General features: G+C 30.6%; 1 protein-coding gene across 1 annotated transcript in view; it reads right to left on the bottom strand.

Annotated features, from left to right (window-relative positions):
- Window positions 1-8,915, bottom strand: part of LOC105618465 (homeobox protein ceh-19) — a 10,869-nt gene extending 1,954 nt beyond the window's left edge. The window contains exons 1-4 of the mRNA XM_012200000.1: window positions 8,741-8,915; window positions 7,805-7,927; window positions 2,526-2,752; window positions 261-397 (exon numbers count right to left, since the gene is read on the bottom strand). Coding sequence (XP_012055390.1) covers window positions 261-397; window positions 2,526-2,752; window positions 7,805-7,927; window positions 8,741-8,915 — 662 coding nt within the window. The remainder of the gene's footprint in view (window positions 1-260; window positions 398-2,525; window positions 2,753-7,804; window positions 7,928-8,740) is intronic.
- Between the last annotated feature and the right edge of the window lie 2,420 nt (window positions 8,916-11,335).

Genomic DNA, 11,335 nt, shown 5'->3' with positions numbered 1-11,335 from the left:
CTATATGATATATATACTAATATATAGTGTACTAGTATAGATAAATAGTAACGTAGTACTATATATAAGTATAATATATATATATATATATATATATATATATATATATATGCATGTGCATATATAATATATATATAATTCACATTGAATTATTTAAGAATTAAAGATCCATCTTCATTATAGACGAATAATATCTCCTTTACAAGGAGAAGAAAGCTTTTATTGAAAACTATTGAAATTTTTTTATTAAATCTATATACCATAAGCGATCACCGACAAAAATTGGTCGTGGTGCTGGAATTCCTAAGCTCGAATAGTATTGCTGCGCAAATAGCTCGACGTCATTAGTGTACTTTCTTTTCCACTTAGTCCGTCTATTTTGGAACCATATCTTTATCTGTAAAAGTTAAGAGAGGTTTATGTATGATGCATGAAATAATGGAAGTTTGTCAATTAATTAAAGTATTTAGGAGACTAACTGAGATCAAGTATTAACGGTAAATTTGTATTAAAAAGTTACTGCTAGTGCTTTCGATCATATAAGTTCTAATGTCGTTTTTGATAATACGTATGTTACAATTAACATAAATAAACATAAATAAAAATGAAATAGAATGTATTATGTAATTGTCTATCAATTAATACGAGATTTATTAATATAGATGAATATATTTTAAATTTCTATCGATTAATTTAGATCGATTTTATATACTTTAGATCTATTTATGAAATTGCTAAAAAATGTTGTTCTTTTTATAATCCAATTTTAATGAACAGTAGCATATTGTAGAAAAATAATGTCATCTTTTATACAGATCAAAATTTCTCAAAGAGTGTCTACCAGCAGTACCAGCCAGTTCGCGACATAAGGAGCCGACGACGTATTCTAATTAAAAAATCGACGCCTCTCCGGTTCGTCGCCTCGACGGCGCGCAACAGCCGTCGCTCGGTACATTTTGTTCCGCGGCGGATGCAAGCCTCGCGACGATGAAACGTACGAGATGGCTGGAACTTACGAGAAGGGGAAAATAGGGGCTCTCTCGAACTGGCTCGTTAACTCTGAGAAATATTGTGACAGTTATGTCTGCGACACGACGCGTCTCTTTCTTGCTTCTGATCTGTCGTCCGATCATTCTTCCTTTCGACCGCGATTGCAGAGATAATTATCCGGCTCGTTCGCGATATTTCGACCGGCACTGGCAATAATTGCCGGCAAGTAACTGTGCGATGACGGCGTGGCACAATCTCTGCAATAGCGAGTATTCTGAGGGTGCGGGTCATAAATTAATTAATTTAAAGCGCGGGTGAGTATTAAGCGCACGCTACAAAGTGCATTGCCGAGACTTACGCAACCATTGCACTTTGCGAGCTTTGCGGAGGAATCGTCATGTTAGAAAATTATAGACTGCTCTTTCTGGATCGGTTAATATTAGAAGATAATATTATAGAAAGTGGCATGATTATGGACAATGACAGGAATAAGAGCAAGATATCACGAGAAAGACGAAAAAAGAAAATTATAGAATGCATTTAGACTAAAGAATGAAATCTATTAAATTATTGTAAATATGATATTGATAACTTATGAAATAATTTTTAATATTCTGCTTTAAATTATACGAAATATTTTTGCGTAAAACTTTCTTTTTATTTTATTTTAAATACTATGGTCGAGTTCCGATTACAAAAAAAAAACGTTTGAAAAGGTTAAATACATGACAAAAAGCTTCCTTCCATATCAGTTCACGAGAAAGAAGGGTGGAAGTGCTAATTGGTTTTAAAGGATGATCCTCCCCCATGGCGCCACGACTTGGCGCCTGCACATATGGTGCTCCATAGGCTCATAATTTAGAATTAGTTGATTTTAAAGAACTCGAAGTACAACAGAGTTAAACTTCTTCAGGTGTTGAGAAAGGTCTTTGAGGAAGTCAAACTCATTATCGCGATTTATTGAATACAATATCCTGTTTTCAGATATACTATTTCAATCTTCTGCGTTCTGTTCCAATTAAACTTATTTATGATCAGTGAATTCTATAATATACTGAAAAACTTGCAAGGGGAAAAATCAAACAATCCTCAGGCTCGGTTATTTCCACGGTAGCAAGCTTCTCAATACGTATGTTATAAAGTTCACTGTTTATTTATTATTCTAGTTCTGTTTATGATGTTTCAAGAGAAATATTTCGATGCACGATTTGCAAAATTGGATATGTATATAAATTTACACTGAAATATTTAAGCACATTATGATTTTCTTTGACCGAAAATAGAATTTCTCTTACTTATTATAATTAGACTTATTATCATCCAATTTCATTATAAAACTGTTTATGACATGAACTTAATATAGGAATATATTGAACTGGTTAGCAGCGGAATTATAAATAGTGTTTGTAAGAATTAGAGTGAAAAGACAGCTAATAATTAGCCTTGAAAATTATAATATATATAATATTATAATGTAGTATCTTTTAAAAAGAAAAATTCATTTAAGAAGAAATTATGGAAAATAAAATATTTACTTGCGTTTCCGTGAGCTTTAAATTTTTGCTCAGCTGCAACCGTTTTGCCACACTCAAGTACTTATTTCTTTCGAATTCCGCCTCCAAGGATTTAATTTGCGTGGCGGTGAACGCTGTACGTGGTCTCTTCTTCCTTTCATCGTCGCTAATAGCGGCGACAGTCTTCTCCTGGATGTCCCTGTCCGTGCTCGTAATTGAATTCGCGCCACTACTGCTGGTGCACGCCTCTGTAAAAATATTCCGTCCCTTATATATTGGAGTAAGTAACACGAATAAAATAGCTCTGCTAAAACAGAAGCTCTTTAAAATAAAAGCTCTTTATTCTTCAAATTCTGCAAGCAATTAATGGAAAATCAGTAAACTAACAATTTAACTATAAATATAAATTTGAAAATAATTTTATTAGACTATCAAAGTAATTATATGGGACACTCAAACTAGTTGCTAGAACATTAAAATTTTTTGCTTATTATGTTTACTTATTGAGTTTGTTACATAATTATTTTAATGGTTTAACAGAATTATTTTCAAATATGTATCTAACTAAATTTTTAGATACTTCAGCAAAATAGTTTTTTCCGTGGCATATGTATCGACAATATTTATGCGACGCGTTATTTAAATGCTTTTTTGACAAACGAATGCTATATATCGGAAGTAAATTATCTAAAATATGACGATTATTTAAGTATTGCAAATTTTAAAACGCAAGTTCCTCGACATGGGAAAGAGAAAGTATCACAACGGGATGAAAATAATTGATACGAGAAATCGCGTCATCATTCATTCACAATCTGCTGTATATTTCGCGGACACCATATCTTTATCCTTTTAATCGCTTTTAAAAGAAGGATAATACGTGTGAACCCATGCTGTTAAGTGCGAGCGGACTCCAATTACCCTCATGGAATCCTCTTTCTCATCAATCTCATGACTTTTTGTACGTCGAGTTGTTTATATTTATATTTATCCCGGCTTACAAGACTTGCCATACACGACGTCGAGCGTGTCATGAAAAATGTCTTCGGGCTTGCTTTTAGGCGGTTAGAAACAAGACCGCGGTCTCTTAAGCGTCGAAGGATCATCTTCTAATTATCTGCCCATTCGTCATCTGACGAAAAAGTGTGGCATCGTAACAGTCAACTAAGCTTTCACGCTTTCGAACACACACACAAACGCTGAGAATATTATGCTACTAATATTGATCGTTGAAATAATCTCGAAAATTTTTCAACAACTTTTCAAATTTTTTTTCCAAACAGCAGTGCTAATTAATTTGAAATATTAATTTCAAAAAATATAATTTATTTATCAATTATATGTAAATAATACTAAGATTACAAGTTGAAAATTGAAATTATAATTATATCTATTATATAAGGCTAGTCTATTATTATTATTCTTATAGTTTCAAGTAATATTTTAAGCTGTTAATATACAATAGTTTTATTGGTGATTGATTTATGACATTTTAAGACTGTACTCTTAAAATGATTATTAAAACCAACTATTAATATATCAGCGTAAAAAAATTAGAATAAAATTGAGAATAAAAACTGACAATTATAAAATCTTTAAAATAAAAACAATATCTACTCCATAATTATTTAAATCCATTGGCAAGTTATTTTAATAGAAAACTATTCGATTTACGGGAAGAAAAACGGGAAAGTTCAACTTATGGTTCAGGTGGTTTCTCGTGCACTGCGATAATAAATATTCCGCAAAAGCTATTCGCGGCGACATTATGCCAAGAAGCGCCGTTTACTGGCTACTAATTGTCAGATGGCGACGTAATTGTCGCATTTCTCGCGCTTTTTTTGTGGCTTCCTCGCCTATAGTCGTACTGCAGAATTGTCGGCTAAAACTGTACCATCTCTAATTCACTTCACGTGAAACGCACTACTGACGTGCACACTGGATGTAGTTATCCACATCCCAAAAGAAAATCATGTCAGCTGTTGTGGTAATATTTCGTTTCTGGATCACTTTCTATATCTTTTAGATACATTTGCAGAATATAATATTGAAACTCTGTATATTATAAAAACTTCAAATTTCTTTTTGTCTTAACAAACATTAAACTTTTTTCGTATTTCTCAAATGTTTGATTTAAAAAAAAATTGTTCAATTATTTTAAACAAAGATATATTAATTTATAGTACACTGAATCTAGCACATGAATATCAATTAAACATAAAAATAAGTTGATCAAAATTATTTAACTTTTACATAAATGTATATTTGTTATTATGTGTATATTTATTATTATAAATTATTAAATAATTTTAATCAGTTTGTATTTATTTAAGAACATATATAACTCTAAAATTAAATAATATTTTGGCAAATTATATTGGTTATAATATACATATTCATATAATATATATTATACATAGACGTTAAGATTAAATTTAGTGGATTATTCCTTTGACAATGCATATTTAATTATCACAACCTGCTCACAACCGGAAGCACACAGAAAGAAGGGGAAAAAAAAGAGTCTGCAAAGAGCGAGCACGGCTCATTTGTCGTCGAGTTTCTGACTCGGTTGCATTGACGAACGAGCTCTAGAAAGCAGTAGGAAAGGATTGGTGCAGAGGAAACGGCCGCAAAAAGGAGTCGACAACACGGAGGGCAAAGAAGAGCGACGCTCGAGGAACAGGGACACGTTAAACGCGTCGCGGAAATAGAATACCACGCCTTCTAGTTTACCTAATTGCCGCGAGCCATGGCGAACTTGTCCCCTAATTATTCGATGACGAATGGCACGAGAGTAGAAGTACGAGATAAAGCGCGACCAAATCTTATTCTGACGTTGCTGGCCATTTCATATGCGACATCAACCCCGAGTATAATTAATTTATATGCAAGTCGCGAAGATTGGCAAATTTGCCTCGAAGACTTTATAATTAGGATCTTTTGTTGCCAATCAAGATCTTAATGATATCTGAACAATTAAATTACTTATCAATTATCAACAAACTTATTAATAACATAAATAAGAAAATATATTCATTCTGACACTTAAAGACGTTAGATATTTAATATTTCAATTTCTACAATACATTCATAATATCGATAATATTTTGAGAGATATAATATCGAAGTAAAAAGATTTAAAAAATTGTCACTCGATATCATAATGAATTCATTCAAGAAATGCTTTTCTCGTATCATTCCTTGCTCTTTATGTTGTTCTTTCACGAAGATTTACGTTGACGGCTTTGTAGTTGGACGCGACGTCCCACATGTCTCAGTCCTAACGGCGCAAACGAGAATTGTCCTCTCCTTAGATCTCGAATTTATCGCGTCGGCCATTACGGTGTGTAAATCACGACATGGTTACGTGCCCTCGGATGGAAATTAGTCGTTGAAATCCTCGAAGGCGTATATGAGATGCCGTAGAATTAAGTCGCTCGACTCTCATTAATTATTCATAAAACATAAATTGGTTCTCTATTATGCCATGTCGAATAACTGAAATACATTAAATGCAATGCTGTTTCTAGCGACCGTATTTTGGCAGTAATTGTTCTCAGAAATAATTTCATGTGAAGATTTGCTAAGCAAATTACAATAGTATAGTATGATGAACTGTATATAGAAATAATAAATGAACCATGTCTTAAAAAAAGTTTTCGTTTCTTGGACTTTCAAATTTATATAAAGTTACAATATAAAATATAAACAATTCTAATGATTATAAACACAATTTTGAAAATAATATTTCAGAAAAATTGTGGATTAATTTCACTATCACCGTTGTTTTACACTTAACTGCAAATAAGAGAGAGTTGTTGCATGGCAGAATTAGCAGGGGAGACAGATAAATAGTGGACGAAGAGCAGAAACATTGAGTAGGCGTGGAGCCTGCAGGAAGTAATGGATCAAACTCACAGGCGACAGTCCTCTCCGCGCGATTTTACAGATTCGTTACCGCAAGAGACGTCTCATGTAGATTTTATAACAATTAGCTTCTCTAATATCCGTAATAATGTTGCCAGCCGATGCAAAATCGGTCTCGACGGTATACAATTCTCGAGTTCAAAGACTCGAAGTAATCTTTGAAGATTCTGACATGTATACTTGCGCTATCATTATTTAAGAAGACTATTTTTATTTTCTATTAACATTATTAAGATTTTATGGATAATAAATGTCATGAATGAAAATTCGGAAAAACTTCCTGATAATACATAGGCAACTGTCAATGTTAAATAATTATAAAATTTTGCTTTTCAAATATAATCTTGCTCATTATTTATATTTTGTTGTAAACGTAAAATAACTTCTATTTTGAAGTCAAAACTTCTAAAAAACTTCTTACTCAACTATATTATTTATATATTTATATATTTATATAATTATTATTTGTAAATATTATAATCTCGAAAAGAATATAATATTTATAAATTTGATTATCTTTAGCAGAATTGTTAAAATATAAGATTATTTTTAAATTTGCCTAACTACGGTAATACGCAGATATCATTAATGTCTAATTAAACAATATTTGCGATGCATCCGACATATTAACAATATTTAACTGTTAAAAACTGATTAAAAACCGGTTTTGCCATCGGTGAATATGGTTTTATCTGATTAAACGGAACAAATATATATATATATTATATGTGCATTAAATACTTCTCAATATATAATACTCTCTGTATAATACTTGCAATAAAGGCAATAATTATTTAGCTAATAATTACAATAATTATTATAAAATTGAAATATTGCCACAATTTTAATTATATTTGTTCTTGATAAAAGAACTTGATAAATTAAGTGATTTAATAAAATAAATACAAGTGTTTTACACTTGTGAAAATTTTGGTTTTGGCATTAAATATAAGCAAATTTACTCTTTGCATATATCCATGTAATAAAATGCTATGCTATTGAATATTTAACAAATTATAATTTAAAATATACTTAAAAAATAAAACGTATTTCCGTTATTTATTTAGACACTTGAATATATTCTATTATAATAAATAAGCCGAAAAAGTACTTCTAATTCAATGTTGATTCTAATCAATTTTGTGATCTTAAATAATGATTTAAACATGTAAAAAATGCAATTAGAATATAGTTATAATTATTTTTTTTATTATTAATGCCAACTTGTGTCTTGAGAAAATATTCTTTTTTTACTTTAATTTAAAGCAATAGAAAAGGAAAAATACTTTCAAATAGAATATTTTACGTTATACATTTATGCGATTTTGTTAGAAAATGTAATAGAGCGTAATGGACTTAATTAAACTCACCATAATACATCTCTGGTTCAGGAGATATCGAGCATACTATGTCGGTATCGTCGAGCTCGATTTCTTCCGCCATTGACATGGATGAATCAGGTGCAACAAGCATTCTTGTCTCCAATTCATTACCTGCAAATGTGTTATTTTATTTAATTTTTATCACGAATTGTGTCACATCAAGATTGTTTATAAAGTCTATTTGAAATTTTAAAAATTTACACTTTGCCATATATAAAATATATCATAAAATTATCTTCAATCGTATAATAACAAGATATATTGATTAAAAATTATCATTAATCAAACATTTATTCAAAAAAATTGATCTTTATATCACATTATATATGGGCATATCGTGAAATTTTTTTCGGAAGGGTTTTCTATCAACCCAGGGATATAGGTGCACCAATCGGAATGACAATAAAAAAAAGGATTTTGGCATTACACGATGAAAAGAAAGTCAATGTACCAATTTTGTTGTTGTGATTTACAATAATTTTTAACATTAATGAATTCCATTTGGATATTTTTATAACTTTTATTGTCTCTTCGTGCATCATTTTGAAAAGGAAAAATGTTTTTTGCACATGTAATTTTTACATTATTAGGCATTGATCAATGTAAGTGGATGTGTACTAACTCACTTTGAGACTCTCTCAAAATAAAATAATTAATAAAAAATTTCGGGGGGTTAAACCCTCCCCCTCCCCTTCATGATTATATATATAATAAATGATTTATAATATAATATTTGATAGAAAATACAATTTAAAAAATTACATTATAAAGACATTTTTTAATATAATAATATTAAATAATATTAAATAATAGAATAATTCAATAACTTGTTGAATAAAAGCGAATAGAGAAATAAAATGTTATCTTTTCCTACAAATGATTAACAATTGTAAGAGATTCGAAAACAATTTCATTATTACTCACTTTCTTGGCAAAGCAAAGACAAATCGGTCTGTTGTGGGAATTTATTTTCTTCTTCATCTATCTTACTCGGTCTTGCTAGTAATCTCTCGATGCTGAAAGAACATAATCTCGGATTTTCCGCAGAATCACTTGTTTTCTTCGACGAGTCTAATTTTTTCATCTCTTCATCAGACATTTTGAACGCGTTTTTTCAAAACAATATTCAGAATATTCTGCTAGTAACATAAAATTGTCTTTTTGATATTCTCGAGTAAATATTTCACGCCCATTGAAAGGTATTCTACAACTGATAGATTAATTTTTCAAGGATTATATTTTCAAGTTCCTTTTATCAATCTTAATATCACTCACTTAAAAAAAAAAGATTCGTTTTAAGCGTTGTTTACATGAACAGTAGCAGTAGTGGCCGTAGACATGTCGGGAATAAACTGATTTTCCGGCTCAGCCAGAAATGGTTGATCTATCAACGTCAAATCGATGCTGATTCAATGTCGCTCGACGTCAAATCGATATTAATTCAATATTGGTCGACGTTAATTCGATATTGAGTGCTCAATCACTTGTAGCTGGAGATGTAATAGAGCGTAGAGTAAGTCCGTAAGCAAAATAGATTTTAACCCTTTTGTTTATGGACTTACTCTATACCCTATTACATCTCCAGCTATAGTCGAATTAACATCGATTTGACGTCGAGTGACATTGAATCAGTTTGACATTAATCGATCAACCATTTCTGGCCGGAAAACTAGTTTATTCCCGATATATCTACAGCCTCTATTGCTACTGTTCATTGTAGACGTTCATTTTACACTACATACTTGTAATTAATCGACGTCTCAAAAATCAGGCAATTGATGATAGAACTTCACTGAAACTTAATTGCACAATTTCGATGTTTCACTTATTCTCTTTATCAGTTAATATGTATGTTTTCTTTTACATTTTAATTAAAATAAGAGAAAACATAAGAAAACATAAGAAAATTATACTAACAATAATCAAAAGAACCACCAAGGAGTTACATTGGTACCCCTCAATGTGTTCGAAAGATTAGAGCCGAAACCAGCGACTGTTTTGTCGGGGTTACTCACGGTGTCCAACAATATTTTTTTGGCACTCAAGTCAAATTCTTCGTTCCTTGAGGCGGTATCCTAAAGCCACGTGCTCACGACGTCATCACAAGATCGACCAATCGCATAAACTTCTGGGCGGATCTTGGCAAACACGTGCGTTTCTGGAAGAAGCTTTTAATGATCTTGTATCGTGAGACGGTAGCAACCACTAAACGGTGGTAATGAGGTGACTATAAATTTCTGTCACTGCCACGGAACGCCGTTTAATAATCATGATAACTAGCAGATGCGATGCGAAATTAATTTAGTTATAAAACTTAATAATTTAATAAAAAGAGAGAAAAAAGGGGATCATAGATTCTGACTACAAAATTACTGTAATACATTTAAATAACAATGGTTGGATTAGATGAATTTAAAAAATACTTTTGTACATTATTATTATATTAAAATAAATTTAATTACGTAATTTATTTAATTAAAGCGTAGCAGAAGTAAAGCTCACAAAAATATTGATTATCCATATATCATCCATAAATATTTAATAACTATGTTATTATCTAATACATAATTCAATAATATGATATTTAATACGTTTAATGAATTCGTGTCATTCATGTCATTTTAAAATCACTATTTCGGTGAAAATCATTTCTCGTAAAGCACACACATTTATAAATTATCATATATAATAATGAGATCATTTTGAGTACGTTGCCTAAAACACGAAAAACTAGGTCTTCGATGTATTATTAGACGTTAAGAAGCGGTGTTCTGTGAATATCCATGAATTTATCATACCGCTATTTGATATACTTGTTCCTTCATTGATGAATAATTAATGAAATTATTTTAATGATGATACATAAAATGAATCAATGTACAAAGATAACAAAATAAATTATATAAATTTCTTTCAAAATATAACGGTTAATACAACCTTACAATTTCATTGCAAATCAATTTCTTAAATCTTTATATAAATAATTTTCAAGCTAAAATATAATTTAAATTCTTTAATTGCGATAAGAAGTAATTTTTTTTTACATAAAATTATTTCTAAAAATATTTGCCTAGATCAAAGATCGAGAACTATTTTATTTGATTTAAAACAAGAATTTTGTGAAGTACGGACGAAGAGTTCTCTAGAAACTGTCAATGGGTGTGACTACAAGATCATGTTACCGATGTATAGTACCATTCTGATAGGCTATTACCGTTTCACGTTCAGAAAATTGAAACCTTCGGAGTGGTTGGTAAGCCAAAATGTTTGTTAATTTCACGCTTAATTGGCAAGTGGCAAGTGCAACAGTTAAAATATATCTTCATTCCTTTTAAACACATCTGCCGCATGATACGCGATTCGGAACGACAAGTTTCGTCGAACATATTTTTGGAGTCATGTTTCAACACATAAAAAAATCTTCGCTATATTCGCGCTTATATGTATGTAATTATGTATACACACACACATATATATATATATATATATATATATATATATACACACACACACACACTA

Source organism: Atta cephalotes, assembly GCF_000143395.1.
Source record: "Atta cephalotes unplaced genomic scaffold scaffold00017, whole genome shotgun sequence".
NCBI classification, from domain to species: domain Eukaryota; kingdom Metazoa; phylum Arthropoda; class Insecta; order Hymenoptera; family Formicidae; genus Atta; species Atta cephalotes.
Note: the sequence above shows the minus strand (reverse complement) of the source record. Positions and strands in the feature narration are given on the sequence as shown.